The sequence below is a fragment of the Lepidochelys kempii genome, chromosome 14 (genome assembly GCF_965140265.1).
Source record: "Lepidochelys kempii isolate rLepKem1 chromosome 14, rLepKem1.hap2, whole genome shotgun sequence".
NCBI lineage: Eukaryota > Metazoa > Chordata > Testudines > Cheloniidae > Lepidochelys > Lepidochelys kempii.
Window position 1 is genome coordinate 43,708,091 of NC_133269.1, and position 15,016 is coordinate 43,723,106.

The 15,016-nt window shown below is 67.4% G+C and overlaps 1 protein-coding gene across 5 annotated transcripts; it reads left to right on the top strand.

Annotated features, from left to right (window-relative positions):
• Positions 1-1,607: 1,607 nt before the first annotated feature.
• On the top strand, positions 1,608-14,702 carry FLOT1 (flotillin 1). Of its 5 annotated transcripts, none has more exons than XM_073310334.1 (13): positions 1,608-1,629; positions 3,419-3,468; positions 4,947-5,022; positions 5,286-5,376; positions 5,967-6,110; positions 6,242-6,361; positions 6,560-6,655; positions 6,877-7,029; positions 7,985-8,166; positions 8,573-8,618; positions 9,255-9,392; positions 12,452-12,616; positions 13,025-14,702. In XM_073310334.1, exons 2-13 carry the CDS (start codon positions 3,426-3,428, stop codon positions 13,055-13,057), a joined length of 1,287 nt encoding a protein of 428 aa, XP_073166435.1. In that variant the 5' UTR covers positions 1,608-1,629; positions 3,419-3,425; the 3' UTR covers positions 13,058-14,702. The 5 variants fall into 5 exon arrangements, with proteins under 5 accessions (XP_073166435.1, XP_073166433.1, XP_073166432.1 ...); XM_073310332.1 differs by lacking the exon at positions 1,608-1,629 and adding an exon at positions 1,635-1,658; XM_073310333.1 differs by lacking the exon at positions 1,608-1,629 and adding an exon at positions 2,181-2,266.
• Positions 14,703-15,016: the final 314 nt, after the last annotated feature.

Here is a 15,016-nt window from a genome sequence, read left to right on the forward strand (position 1 = left end):
ATTTTTAGCACCAAGCTCCCAGACAGCGAGGGCCGGAGAGGCTGGGCGAGCCACGCCCGGCGCCCTTGGCCACACGGATAAGCCCAGGGGCAATGACTGATAAGGGGCTATTCCAGGCTCTCTGCGGGGGCAGAGGAACTGCGGGTTCCCGCTGGTACCTGTCTGGGCCACGAGGGGAGGGTTATATATAGCGAGCACCCACGTACAGATAGCGTGTGCGGCAACGGACACTCAGCCCAGGGTGGCCTCAGCAGGACGCCTGGGTTCTCTCCCCGGCTCTGGAAGGGGAGTGGGGTCTAGTGGTTAGAGCAGGGGTGGGGGCTGGGAGCCAGGACTCCTGGGTTCTCTCCCCGGCTCTGGGAGGGGAGTGAGGTCTAGTGGTTAGAGCAGGGGTGGGGGCTGGGAGCCAGGATTCCCGGGTTCTCTCCTCGGCTCTGGGAGGGGAGTGGGGTCTAGTGGTTAGAGCAGGGGGGCTGAGAGCCAGGACTCCTGGGTTCTCTCCCTGGCTCTGGGGAGGGGTGGGGTGGGGTCTAGTGGTTAGACTGAGCAAGGGCAGCTCTGTGTGTGTTTTCATGGTCCAGCCTGGCTGGTGTGTGAGTCTGTGCACACATGCTGGGTCACACACACAACCCTCCGCTCTGCAGCTGAGAAAACACATGACGGAAAGCACTGCCAGGGGCCCTGGGCTCAGGTTGAGGCTGGGAATTGCCCAAGCTCGTGGCTTCCGGGCTCTGCCTATCTGCACGGCTGCATTTCCTCATACCCCAGAGGTGAGAACCACACGCGGCAGAGCCCACATCCGCCCCCCACCCGGCACAGAGAGCCCAGGGCCTAAATATAAAGAGCCACGGGGGGACAGAGGAGTAGAAATACCAGCACTAGAAATACACAACTCTTCCCCCACCCCTCACACACACACACACCCTGCCCCTAACACACTCACTAGGCCAAGTCTGACTTGGGGACAGGGAATGGAGTACAGGGCCTGTCCTCTCTAGGGGGCAGCAGCTCCCATCCGGCCCCAGGGCGGGGGCTGGCCGGCTCAAGGGGGCAGGGAATGGGGCATGGGGCCTGTCCCCGCTGGGGGGCAGCGGCTCTGATCATTCCAATGAGTCCGGCTCCCTCCCAGCCGAGAACCTCTGTGTGTAACGAGTTTGCTGGCTCTCTGCCCACATTACCAGTGCCCCCTCCCCTGCCCCCCACGCCCCCAGGCATTAACTGACCCCTGGCCAGCAGCCCCGGCAGAGTGGGTGGGGGTCGAACATGCCACCGACAGCGAGTGCCCCCTATCTGGCATCGGTGCAGGCATGAAAAGGGCTGGCTCGTGGGGGGGGGGCTCTCTGCCACTCACGGCATGTTCTGCCCCTATTCTGGGGGGCGACACAGAGGCCTGGGGGGGGCGTTATGGGCTGGGCACCCCCCCACACACACACTGAAAGGAGCCCATTTTCTCCCCCATGTTCACACGATGCCCCGCCCGCTCCGGCGCTGGACGACTGGCCAGGCGCGCCACCTGGTGGCCACCCGGTGACCTGCCGGCCCTGGGCGCTGCGTGGCAGGGAACAGGGGAGCCAGCCAGGGGCTCCCATGCAGCCACCTCTGGGTGGGGACAGGGCGGCCCGTTCGCAGGTGCCGCGCCCCCGAGTTTGGGACAGGAAGTGAGGCAGACGCCGCCCTGGGTCCTCCTGGAAGGGCAGGAGAACGGGATGGGGGCTTCGGCCAACACAGCAGGGTCGACTCACGAAATCCTGGTCCCCCCCCAGCCCTGCCGGTGCCCCTCACTCCCGACCCGCAGCCCCCCGCCAGCCCGGCTCTGCCCCCCCCAGCCCTGCCGGTGCCCCTCACTCCCGACCCACAGCCCCCTGCCAGCCCGGCTCTGCCCCCCCAGCCCTGCCGGTGCCCCTCACTCCCGACCCGCAGCCCCCTGCCAGCCCGGCTCTGCCCCTCCAGCCCTGCCGGTGCCCCTCACTCCCGACCCGCAGCCCCCTGCCAGCCCGGCTCTGCCCCCCAGCCAGCCGGTGCCCCTCACTCCCGACCCGCAGCCCCCCGCCAGCCCAGCCCTGGCCCCCGCCCCCCCGCGGCTGCATGGATCTGGGGGGCTGGCAGGGGGGTCCCAGGGAAGCTGCTGCCCCGCCCGCGGCCAGCAGGTGGCAGCACCGCCCCGGCGCTGGGGAAACCGCGGGGGCTGACGGGATCGTGGCGGTCCCAGGAGGGTGGGGCGGGTCTGCAGCAGGGCGGACGGGGGGTGGCCGGAGCCAGAGACCCGGTCAGCAAAGGGGGGTCGGGGGGACCCCGGGCGGAGAGGGGGGTCGGGGGGGGGGCTGCACGGGCCGAGAAGGGGGTGGGGGGGACCCCGGGCGGAGAGGGGGGTCGGGGGGGGCTGCACGGGCCGAGAAGGGGGTGGGGGGGAGCCCGGGCCGAGAAGGGGGTGGGGGGGAGCCCGGGCCGAGAGGGGGGTCGGGGGGGGCTGCATGGGCCGAGAAGGGGGTCGGGGGGGCTGCACGGGCCGAGAGGGGGGTGGGGGGGAGCCCAGGCCGAGAAGGGCATCGGGGGGGGCTGCATGGGCCGAGAAGGGGGTGGGGGGGGAGCCCGGGCCGAGAAGGGGTCGGGGGGGGCTGCATGGGCCGAGAAGGGGGTCGGGGGGGGAGCCCGGGCGGAGAGGGGGGTCGGGGGGGCTGCTCGTCCCGAGAGGGGGGTCGGGGGGAGCCCGGGCCGAGAGGGGGGTGGGGGGGAGCCCAGGCCGAGAAGGGGGTCGGGGGGGCTGCACGGGCCGAGAAGGGGGTGGGGGGGTGCATTGGCTGCAGAGTGTGGACGGGGTTCATAGGTGGCGATGGGGGTGTCTGGGTGGGGCCAGGGGTGCCGGCTGCCAATGCAGGGGCTGTTTGGGGGGCAGGATGAAGTGGGGCTCCTGGCCGGGGATCGGGAAGCCCAAGGGCGGGCTGCAGGGGGCGTATGGGCAGCGGGGAGCACGGGCTGAGGTTGGGGTGCAGGGGCTGCATTGGTTATGAGTGGGGGCAACCAGCAGCGGCTCTGTGGGGCTCAGGTGGCAGGCGGGTGGGGAGCTCCCTGGGGCTCAGCTGGAGTCTGGCCAGGGGCGGGTCTGTAATTATCAGCCATGGCCTGCAGGGAGAGGGGAAAATACCCAGGACTCCTGGGTTCTCTCCCTGGCTCTGGGAGGGGGGTGGGGTCTAGTCATTAGAGTGGGGGGGGGCGCTGGGAGCCAGGACTCTTGGGTTCCCTCCCTGGCTCTGGGAGGGGGGCGGGTCTAGTGATTAGAGTGGGGGGGGGCGCTGGGAGCCAGGACTCCTGGGTTCCCTCCCTGGCTCTGGGAGGGGGGTGGGGGGGGTCTAGTGATTAGAGCAGGGGGGCTGGGAGCCAGGACTCCTGGGTTCGATTGAGTTGCTCTCATCTCTTTCAGCATCAGGATGTTCTTCACTTGTGGCCCCAATGAGGCCATGGTGGTCTCGGGTGAGTGGCTCCCCCCCCCCCCCGCTGGTCTCACGTGGGCAGAGACGCTCCCAGGGTGGGAGCCTGATGCCGTCCCCTCCCCCTCCAGGGACCCCTAACACCCCAGCCCCACCCCCGCGCTGCTGGGGCGGCCCGGTCAGCCCGGCTGAGACCTGGGCCTAATGCCACGAGCTCGTTAGGGGCCTGATCCCCAGGAGAAACCCGAACCAGGGACTGGAGTTGGAGCCCCGCACAGCGGGAGAGCTCCCCACACGCAGCCCCCCACTGATGGGACTCACCCGCCCCACGGGGAAAGGCCCCGTCCCCCTGAGCCAGCCTGAAATACCCAGCAGTGAAGAGATGGGATCTGAGCCAGAGTGACATCACCTGCTCCCAGGGGATGGGGAGCGGGGCTAATCTGATGGTTAACGAATGCATCACTAATGACCACTGGGGAGGAGCAGGGTGGGGGCGGGGGATGAGCAGGGGGCGCTGGGCTGCAGGGAGCAGGGCGGGGGCTCAGCAGGGGGCACTGGGCTGTGGGGGGGGGCTCAGCAGTGGGCGGTGGGGAGTGGGGCGGGGGGCGAGGCGGGGGGCTCAGCAGGGGCCCTGGGGGGGCGGGGGTGGGGGGCTCAGCAGGGGGTGCTGGGCTGCGGGGAGCAGGGCGGGGGCTCAGCAGGGGGCACTGGGCTGTGGGGGGGGGCTCAGCAGTGGGCGGTGGGGAGTGGGGCAGGGGGCTCAGCAGGGGGTACGGGGGGCGAGGCGGGGGGCTCAGCAGGGGCCCTGGGGGGGTGGGGGTGGGGGGCTCAGCAGGGGGTGCTGGGCTGCGGGGAGCAGGGCGGGGGCTCAGCAGGGGGTGCGGGGAGTGGGGGGGCTGCGGGGGCTCAGCAGGGGGCGCAGGGAGCAGGGCGGGGGGCTCAGCGGTGGGGAGCGGGGCAGGGGGCTCAGCAGGGGCCCTGGGGGGCGGGGGTGGGGGGCTCAGCAGGCGGTGCTGGGCTGTGGGGAGCAGGGCGGGGGCTCAGTGGGGGGGCTCAGCAGGGGGCGCTGGGCTGCGGGGAGCAGGGCAGGGGCTCAGCAGGGAGTGTGGGGAGTGGGGTGGGGGGCTCAGCAGGGGGCGCTGGGGAGTGGGGGGGGGGCTCAGCAGGGGCCACCATGCTGTGGGAGCAGGGCGGGGGCTTGGCCGGGGCAGCTGTCCTCTGCTACAATTTTACCGGCAAGACTTAAAATCAGTCTGTCGCTCTGAAGTCGTGTGGCGACCCCGGTGTCCCAACTGAGCTCACTTCCTGCCTCCTTAAAATTTCCCCGGTGGTTTCAAATTGTTCAGGATTCACGGCATGTTCCCCAGCCGCCCACCCCAGAGCTGGCTGCATCTCAACAGCGGGCCAGCCTGTCCTGTGCCCCGTGGCTGTTCCACGCAGCAGTTCCCCGGCTGTCCCACCCCAGAGGCGGCTGCATATCCGTGCCCAGCGGCGGCTAACGCTCTCCTCCCCTCCCCCTAGGCTTCTGCCGCAGCCCCCCAGTGATGGTGGCGGGGGGCCGGGTCTTCGTCCTCCCCTGCATCCAGCAGATCCAGAGGTGAGTCCCCAAAGCCCCCCCTCCACAGAGAACCCTAGGTCAGGGCGCCCTGGCTCGTCCCTGGGCTCCCCAAGTCTGTAGGGGACCCCCCCGTCACCCCGCTGGGGCAGGGGACAGGGGAGGGGTCAGAGCTGGGGCAGGGGGCAGGAAGGGATCAGTGTGTGGGGGTGGGAATACTGGGCTGGATGGGTCCATGGGTGGGGGGTATCGTCAAAGGGCTTGGGGGGTGTCCCCTCTCCCTGACCCACCTGCTCTCCCCGCAGGATCTCCTTGAACACGCTGACCCTGAACGTGAAGAGCGAGAAGGTTTATACCCGGCACGGGGTCCCCATCTCCGTCACCGGCATCGCCCAGGTAACCGGCGCCCCCTGAAGGTCACCATGACCTCACCCGAGGTCGCCACGGAAACCCCAGGGAGGAGGGAACAGCGTCCGGATCACCTAGGAAACCAGCCAGCTACCCCGGTCTCCCCAGTGGTACCTGCCACTGGCAGCACTCACCCCTGTATTTCCCCAGTGGTACCTGCCCAGCCTGGCTCATCTCCCCCATGTCTCCTAATGGTACCTGCCCAGCCTGGCTCAACTCCCCCATGTCTCCTAATGGTACCTGCCCAGCCTGGCTCATCCCCCCATTTCTCCCAATGGTACCTGCCCAGCTTGGCTCCCCTCCCCCCGGCCCATGGTACTTGCCCAAGCTGACTTGTTACCCCTCCTCTCCCCCCCCCCCCCCCATTTCCCCATTGGTACCTGCCCAGTGATGCCCTGGGACCACAGGGCCCTTGACCACCATGGATACGGTCTCCGGGCAACGGTTGTCTGGGTGCAAGCAATAGCCTCTTCTCTTAAAGGGGAAGGCGCCCCGCCCCCGGAGCATTCCTGGGGTTTGCAGGGAGGGGTGTCGCGGGGGCTCCATCCCTCCCTCCTCTTGTCCCCTCGCTCCGGCAGGTGAAGATCCAGGGCCAGAACAAGGAGATGCTGGCGGCCGCCTGCCAGATGTTCCTCGGCAAGTCGGAGAGCGAGATCACCCACATCGCGCTGGAGACGCTGGAGGGGCATCAGCGGGCCATCATGGCCCACATGACTGTGGAGGTGAGGGGCCGGCGGCTCGGGGGGTGGGGGCAGCCCCCTGCTGGGGGTCAGATCTGCCCCCCCACCCCCCATGTGTATGTCCCAGCTCCACCCCCGCCCCAACTCACCCCTTGTCTCCCCGCCCCGGGCAGGAAATCTATAAGGATCGGAAGAAGTTCTCGGAGCAGGTTTTCAAGGTGGCCTCCTCAGACCTGGTCAACATGGGCATCAGCGTGGTGAGCTACACGCTCAAGGACATTCACGACGACCAGGTGAGGGAGAACGGCGCCCCCTCCAGGGGAAAGGCCCCGTTCCCAGCCCGGAGCCAGCCAGCCCCCCGCCCTGCCCCAGGGCGGATGGGAGCCGGCACCCCCTAGAGGGGAATGGCCTCCAGCCAGGCTGCGGGGCAGGACTGAGGTGTCTGTCTCTGCTCCGTTCTCCCCCCTTCCCCGCCCCCGGTGTTGCCCCAGGATTATCTGCACTCGCTGGGGAAAGCCAGGACCGCCCAGGTGCAGAAAGACGCCCGGATGGGGGAAGCCGAGGCCAAGAGAGATGCCGGCATCAAGGTGAGCGCTGGGTGCATGGGTCTGATCCAGGGGTAGGGGATTCCAGGCTGACTGGGTCCGATCTAGGGGTGGGGGGCACGGGCCGGCCAGCCCGCGGCTGCGACCCGGGGGTGGGGGGCATGGGCCAGCCAGCCCTTGGGTCAGACAGGGCAGGGGACACCAGCCGGCCCGTGGCTCTGATAGGAGGCAGGTTACTATGGGTCTGACCCCCACACCTGCAGGAGGCCGAGGCGAAGCAGGAGAAGCTCTCTGCCCAGTACTTGAGCGAGATCGAGATGGCCAAGGCACAGCGGGACTACGAGCTGAAGAAAGCCACCTACGACATCGAGGTGAACACCCGCAAGGCCGAGTCCGACCTGGCCTATCAGCTGCAGGTGAGATGCCCCTGGGGATGGGGGTAGGGGGATCCGGCCCCCCCCCCCCCGATACCAGCCCACGGCCCAGGTGTCTGGGCACCATGGGACACCGTAGCCCGGCAGGGCAAGCACCTTGTTGTGATGGCCAACCCACAGCTGTTGACCTTTGACCCCTGCAACTTGACCCTGGACAGCCTGGTGGGTTGACCCTCTTGGCCTCCTTCCCTGCCCGATGACTCCACCCTCTGCTCTTGGCGTCCCCCCTAGGGGGGGGCTGCAGGCCAGGATGGGACCCAGGCGTCCGGGACAGCAGCACGGGGCTCTCACCCCGAGGGGGGGCTGGAGGCCGGGATGGGACCGAGGCGTCCAGGCCGGCAGCACGGGGCATCTCTGGCCTCACACGTCTTTGCCACCCAGCGGCGTCAACCATGATCCGTCCAGTGGCACCGGTTCTGGACCTGTGACCCCTTTGTCCAGGCTGACCCCTCCCCCACTTCGCTGACGTCAGCTGTTGACCCTTGACACCCCCCGCCCCCATGGCCAAGTTGACCCCGTCCCTACCTCTGCGTGGTGTTGACTTTTGATCCGTCGTTGGGGTCAGTTCTTGACTTAGCAACCCCCCAGTGTTGACCACAGACTGCCCCCAACATTGACCTTTGACCCGCCTCAGTGGGGTCTGCCCTTGACTCCCCACGGTGGTGTCCCTCCATCCCTCAGTGTTGCCGGGTCTTGACCATTCACCCCTTGAATCCTCTCAACGGGGGTCAAATCTTGACCTACGAATGCCAGCGGGGTTGACCCATGACCCCCCTCGACATTGACCCCTGACCTCCCTGGGGGCGTCGGTTTGGCACGAACCCCGGGTGTCCGCGGTGGCGATGCCCATCAGCGCAGCCGACGTTTGACCCCTCGCGCCATGGTATCAGCTCCTGCTGGCCCCCCCGGTGGTGACCCCGGACCCCTCCCCGTGCAGGTGGCCAAGACCAAGCAGAAGATTGAGGAGCAGAAGATGCAGGTCCTGGTGGTGGAGCGGACCCAGCAGATCCAGCTGCAGGAGCAGGAAATCATCCGCAAGGAGCACGAGCTGGAGGCCATGGTCAAGAAGCCGGCCGAGGCCGAGCGCTACCGGCTGGAGAAGCTGGCAGAGGCCCAGAGGTAGCGGGACGCCCCCCCCCCCCCAGCTCCCCTCTCCCCACGCCGCCCTCCAGCCACCCCCGAGACGCAGCTGGGCCAAGCGCCTCTGGCCTGGGCACCGCCCCGCGATCCCTTCCCAGCCGGGGCCGCAGCTACGCCCCGGGGCTCCCTGCCAGCCTCAGCCTGCCTCCCCGCGCACGGTGCCCCGCCTCTAATCCCCCCCCTCCGCCCCCATCCAGTGCCCCACACAGCAAGCCTCATCCACCGCTCCTTCCCCGAGCGCCCTGCTCACCCCTCGGCACCCTCCTTACCTGCTCCCTGCCCCCAACACCCCTGCTGCAAGCTCCCCACCTCTCCGCCCAGCATTCCCCCCCCACCCCGCCGCTCGGGAGTCACTGACGCTCCCCCTCCCTTCTCCCCTCACCAGGTGCCAGCTCATCATGCAGGCGGAGGCCGAAGCAGAGTCCCTGAGGGTGAGTCTGCCGCTCGCCCCTGCCAGCCTTGCAATGGGGATGGGACCCAGGAGTCCGGGACGGCAGCGCGGGGCTCTCACCCCTAGGGGGGCTGCAGGCCGGGATGGGACCTAGGCGTCCAGGCCGGCAGTGCGGGGCTCTTACCCCTAGGGGGGGTTGCAGGCCGGGATGGGACCCAGGCGTCCGGGACAGCAGCACGGGGCTCTCACCCCTAGGGGGGCTGGAGGGAAGGATGGGACCCAGGCGTCCAGGACAGCAGCGCGGGGCTCTCACCCCTAGGGGGGCTGCAGGCCGGGATGGGACCCAGGCATCCGGGACGGCAGCGTGGGGCTTTCACCCCTAGGGGGGGCTGGAGGCCGAGATGGGACCCAGGCATCCGGGACGAGAGCGCGGGGTTCTTACCCCTAGGGGGGTTGCAGGCTGGGATGGGACCCAGGCATCCGGGACGGCAGCGTGGGGCTCTCACCCCTAGGGGGGCTGCAGGCCGGGATGGGACCCAGGCGTCCGGGACGGCAGCGTGGGGCTCTCACCCCTGGGGGGGCTGGAGGCCGGGATGGGACCCAGGCGTCCGGGCCGACAGTGGTGGGCGGAGATGCTATCCGCCCCCGGCGCTGACCCATGCCCCCCCTCCTGCAGGTGAAGGGGGAGGCGCAGGCCTTCGCCATTGAGGCCAAGGCGCGGGCGGACGCCGAGCAGATGTCCAAGAAGGCGGAGGCGTTCCAGCAGTATCAGGACGCTGCCATGGTCGACATGCTGCTGGAGAAGCTGCCCCAGGTGAGGCCTGGCCGGGGGGAGGGCCGGATCGGCTCCTGGGGAGACCCTACAATAACAAAGCAGCCTAGCGCAAGCCCTCCCGAGAGTCCCTGCCAAAACAACATCCCCACCCCCCAACCCAGCCCTCACGGAAAGCCTTAGCAACATGGCTCACGGCCAGCCCTTACGGGGGACCCTACGATCGCAAGCCCCAGCCCTTACGGGGGACCCTACGATCGCAAGCCCCAGCCCTTACGGGGGACCCTACGATCGCAAGCCTCAGCCCTTACGGGGGACCCTACGATCGCAAGCCCCAGCCCTTACGGGAGACCTTACGATCGCAAGCCCCAGCCCTTACAGGGGACCCTACGATCGCAAGCCTCAGCCCTTACGGGGGACCCTACGATCGCAAGCCCCAGCCCTTGCAGGGGACCCTACGATCGCAGGCCCCAGCCCTTACAGGGGACCCTACGATCGCAAGCCTCAGCCCTTACGGGGGACCCTACGATCGCAAGCCCCAGCCCTTACAGGGGACCCTACGATCGCAAGCCCCAGCCCTTACAGGGGACCCTACGATCGCAAGCCCCAGCCCTTGCAGGGGACCCTACGATCGCAAGCCCCAGCCCTTACGGGAGACCCTACGATCGCAAGCCCCAGCCCTTACAGGGGACCCTACGATCGCAAGCCCCAGCCCTTGCAGGGGACCCTACGATCGCAAGCCCCAGCCCTTACGGGAGACCTTACGATCGCAAGCCCCAGCCCTTACAGGGGACCCTACGATCGCAAGCCCCAGCCCTTACGGGAGACCTTACGATCGCAAGCCCCAGCCCTTACAGGGGACCCTACGATCGCAAGCCCCAGCCCTTACGGGGGACCCTACGATCGCAAGCCCCAGCCCTTACAGGGGACCCTACGATCGCAAGCCCCAGCCCTTGCAGGGGACCCTACGATCGCAAGCCCCAGCCCTTACGGGAGACCTTACGATCGCAAGCCCCAGCCCTTACAGGGGACCCTACGATCGCAAGCCCCAGCCCTTACGGGGGACCCTACGATCGCAAGCCCCAGCCCTTACGGGGGACCCTACGATCGCAAGCCCCAGCCCTTGCAGGGGACCCTACGATCGCAAGCCCCAGCCCTTACAGGGGACCCTACGATCGCAAGCCCCAGCCCTTACAGGGGACCCTACGATCGCAAGCCCCAGCCCTTGCAGGGGACCCTACGATCGCAAGCCCCAGCCCTTACGGGGGACCCTACGATCGCAAGCCCCAGCCCTTACGGGAGACCTTACGATCGCAAGCCCCAGCCCTTACGGGAGACCTTACGATCGCAAGCCCCAGCCCTTACAGGGGACCCTACGATCGCAAGCCCCAGCCCTTACAGGGGACCCTACGATCGCAAGCCCCAGCCCTTACGGGAGACCTTACGATCGCAAGCCCCAGCCCTTACGGGAGACCTTACGATCGCAAGCCCCAGCCCTTACGGGAGACCTTACGATCGCAGGCCCCAGCCCTTACAGGGGACCCTACGATCGCAAGCCCCAGCCCTTACAGGGGACCCTACGATCGCAAGCCCCAGCCCTTACGGGGGACCCTACGATCGCAAGCCCCAGCCCTTACGGGAGACCTTACGATCGCAAGCCCCAGCCCTTACAGGGGACCCTACGATCGCAAGCCCCAGCCCTTACGGGAGACCCTACGATCGCAAGCCCCAGCCCTTACAGGGGACCCTACGATCGCAAGCCCCAGCCCTTACGGGAGACCCTACGATCGCAAGCCCCAGCCCTTGCAGGGGACCCTACGATCGCAAGCCCCAGCCCTTGCAGGGGACCCTACGATCGCAAGCCCCAGCCCTTACGGGAGACCTTACGATCGCAAGCCCCAGCCCTTACAGGGGACCCTACGATCGCAAGCCCCAGCCCTTACGGGGGACCCTACGATCGCAAGCCCCAGCCCTTACAGGGGACCCTACGATCGCAAGCCCCAGCCCTTGCAGGGGACCCTACGATCGCAAGCCCCAGCCCTTACGGGGGACCCTACGATCGCAAGCCCCAGCCCTTACGGGGGACCCTACGATCGCAAGCCCCAGCCCTTACGGGAGACCTTACGATCGCAAGCCCCAGCCCTTACAGGGGACCCTACGATCGCAAGCCCCAGCCCTTACGGGAGACCCTACGATCGCAAGCCCCAGCCCTTACGGGAGACCTTACGATCGCAAGCCCCAGCCCTTACGGGAGACCTTACGATCGCAGGCCCCAGCCCTTACAGGGGACCCTACGATCGCAAGCCCCAGCCCTTACGGGAGACCCTACGATCGCAAGCCCCAGCCCTTACGGGAGACCCTACGATCGCAAGCCCCAGCCCTTACGGGGGACCCTACGATCGCAAGCCCCAGCCCTTACGGGGGACCCTACGATCGCAAGCCCCAGCCCTTACGGGGGACCCTACGATCGCAAGCCCCAGCCCTTACGGGGGACCCTACGATCGCAAGCCCCAGCCCTTACGGGGGACCCTACGATCGCAAGCCCCAGCCCTTGCGGGGGACCCTACGATCGCAAGCCCCAGCCCTTGCGGGGGACCCTACGATCGCAAGCCCCAGCCCTTACGGGAGACCCTACGATCGCAAGCCCCAGCCCTTACGGGAGACCCTACGATCGCAAGCCCCAGCCCTTACGGGAGACCTTACGATCGCAAGCCCCAGCCCTTACAGGGGACCCTACGATCGCAAGCCCCAGCCCTTACAGGGGACCCTACGATCGCAAGCCCCAGCCCTTACAGGGGACCCTACGATCGCAAGCCCCAGCCCTTACGGGAGACCCTACGATCGCAAGCCCCAGCCCTTACAGGGGACCCTACGATCGCAAGCCCCAGCCCTTACGGGAGACCCTACGATCGCAAGCCCCAGCCCTTACGGGAGACCCTACGATCGCAAGCCCCAGCCTGCTTGGCCCCCAGCTCTACAATAACAAATCAGTGAGCACAGCCCCAGCCCATATGGGGGGCCCTGTGCTGATAACCCCGCTCAGCCCCCAGCACTTAAGGGAGACCCTACAATAACGGAGCGGCGTGGTGTCCCTCCCGCAGGTGGCGGAGGAGATCAGCAAGCCGCTGAGCGCGGTGAAGAAGATCACCATGGTGTCGAGCGGCAGCCAGGGCATGGGCGCTGCCAAGGTGACAGGGGAGGTGCTGGACATCATGAGCAAACTCCCCGAGACTGTGGAGAAACTCACCGGCATCAGCATCTCCCAGGTACCGGCGCAGGACGCCTGGGTTCTTTCCCAGGGGAGGGGAGTGGGGGCTAGTGGTTAGAGCGGGGTCGAGGCTGGGAGCCAGGACTCCTGGGTTCTCTCCCCGGCTCTGGGAAAGGAGTGGGGTCTGGGGGCTAGAGCAGGGTGGGGCTGGGAGCCAGGACTCCTGGGTTCTAGGGGAAGGGAGGGGAGGGCTGGGAACTAGGACTCCTGGGTTCTATCCCCAGCTCTGGGAGGGGAGTGGGGTCTGGGGAGGGGCTGGGAGCCAGGACTCCTGGGTTCTCTCCCTGACTCCCTTCCCCCATTGCTAGGGGGTCCAGAGGCGTCCGTGACTGTGTTCTGCGATCAGGGTTCCTGGGAGCGACGTGCTGACCCTGCTCCCCCTGTTGGTTTTGCCTCCTGCCCACAGATGAGTCAGAAGAAGCCGGGGCGAATGTCCTAGTTGCTGGAAGTTGGGGGGCTCTACCCTGAGCTGCGCATGTCCCTGAGCCCCCCCCCCACACTTCTCCTTGCTGTGTCTGCATCTCGGGCCCCCCCTCACGCTGGCTGCCCCCCTGAGGGGGCTGTGTGCGGGGCACCAGCCACCAAGCCCCATGGGTCAATGCCATCTCCTGTGTACCCTCGCCAGCCCCCCAACTTCTCCCCCTCCCCAAAGAGCTGGGGGGGCGTTTGCTCCTCACACCACCCTAACCTCGCCTGGGCCTTGTATTCCTGGGGGATCAGCCCCCCAGCCGTCTTCTCTTCACATCCAAGATCATCCCGAGGGAGAAGCTCCGTCCCCTCCAGCTCTGGAATGGGGGGCGCCGTGGCTTTGTCATTCGGGGGGTGCCACTTTCCAGTCTGATTTCTCAAGCACCACAGAGTGAGAAACACCCCCTTTACACTACAGGAAAGCTCGGGATTTTTCTTTTCAATGCCACCAACCTCTTATTTCTACTCCTAATGCGGCCTGAGATATCTCACCTTAAAGCCCCATCGTTTTCAGAAGCCTCTGGCTTCCTTTTCCCTTGCACCAGCCCGGATTTAACGGCTCATCTCTCTCGAGTGGCCAAAACCCCAAGTAAAAGGCCGATGCCGGCCGAAAGCCAACAGCCCCAGCTTCGGAACGACGCCTGCCACACGGGTCTGCCTGCTGAAGCCGGGTGGGAGAAGCGAGGCAAGAAGGTAATCGGACTGATGTCAAAGGGCAGAGCGTTCGTTTGGCACCGGGCTGGAGCTGTGGGGTTTGGTATTTCACGGCCACCCGGGGCTGTAAACGCACGAGATGCTCTTCCGTAGCACCAGTCCCGGCCGTGGGTCAGGAAGAGACGGGAGCCAACCCCTTTTTGGGGCGGGGATGGGGCAGAGCACCCAGGATCCAGTCGTCCCAGCGCCTCTGGATGTGGGGATCTCATCGCCATTACGGGGCGCAGGATGGAGGGGAGTGGGGGAGGATTTCCCCCTTTCGCCTCTCCAACTGGTTTTTCACTCCCTCTGTGTGGCCAAAGTAAACTCTTCTGCACCCCCCCGCCCCCCCGGAGGGGAAAGGTCCCGTGCCCCATTCTCCATCCCCCTGAGCCAGCCGGCAACCTGTAGAGGGGAAGGGCCCTGTGTCCTTTTCATTGACCCCATCAGTCCCCTGCCCTGGGGCTGGTGCCCCCTCGAGGGGAAAAGCCCCATATCTGTACACAGCCCCCAGCTGCTATACCCCCCCTCCACCACCAGGGGTTCCCCCTCCCTCATGTTTCCCCCTCCTGCAATGTGCGCCCCCCTCCCCCACCCCCCAGACGTTCCCAGGGTTCAGGGCCGCAGGGGGCCTAATCCCTCCTTGCCCTGCCCTGGGGCTGGTGCCCCCTCGAGGGGAAAAGCCCCCCGTCTGTACACAGCCCCCACCCATCTCTCCTTGCCCTGCCCTGGGGCTGTGCCAGGGTGGGGGTCCCAGAACCTGGGCCAAGGCCCATGCTCCCCCCTCCGACCCTCTGTGTGTGCTGGTGCCCCGAATGTGTGGGGCGCATGAAGGTGCCTTCTCTGCCCCCCTGTGTAAGTGAGCCTGTGTATATGTCGCCGATACCTGTCCCCCCAGCCCATTAAACACCCTGGCGTGTGAACGGCCCCGTCTCCTGGCGCCTCATTCTCCTGGGGGGGGGTCCGGGGGGGGACAGCTGGAGCGTCAATGGGGCAAAGCACAGCGCCCCCCGCCGAGCCCCAGACTGCCGGGGGGAGCGCCCCCCCAGCGCTGCACTGGGGCATCAGGACCAGCACTGATGGGGGGGGGGGGCCTTCCTGAGCCCCTTTCCCCTGCCCCAACTCCACGAGCAGTCACTGGTGCCTGGGTGAAAGCCGGTTATGGGTTATCCAGATCAACACCCCTGCCTGCCCCCCCCCCTGCAGCTCAAGGGGGGGGGGGGCAGTGTGGTCTGCC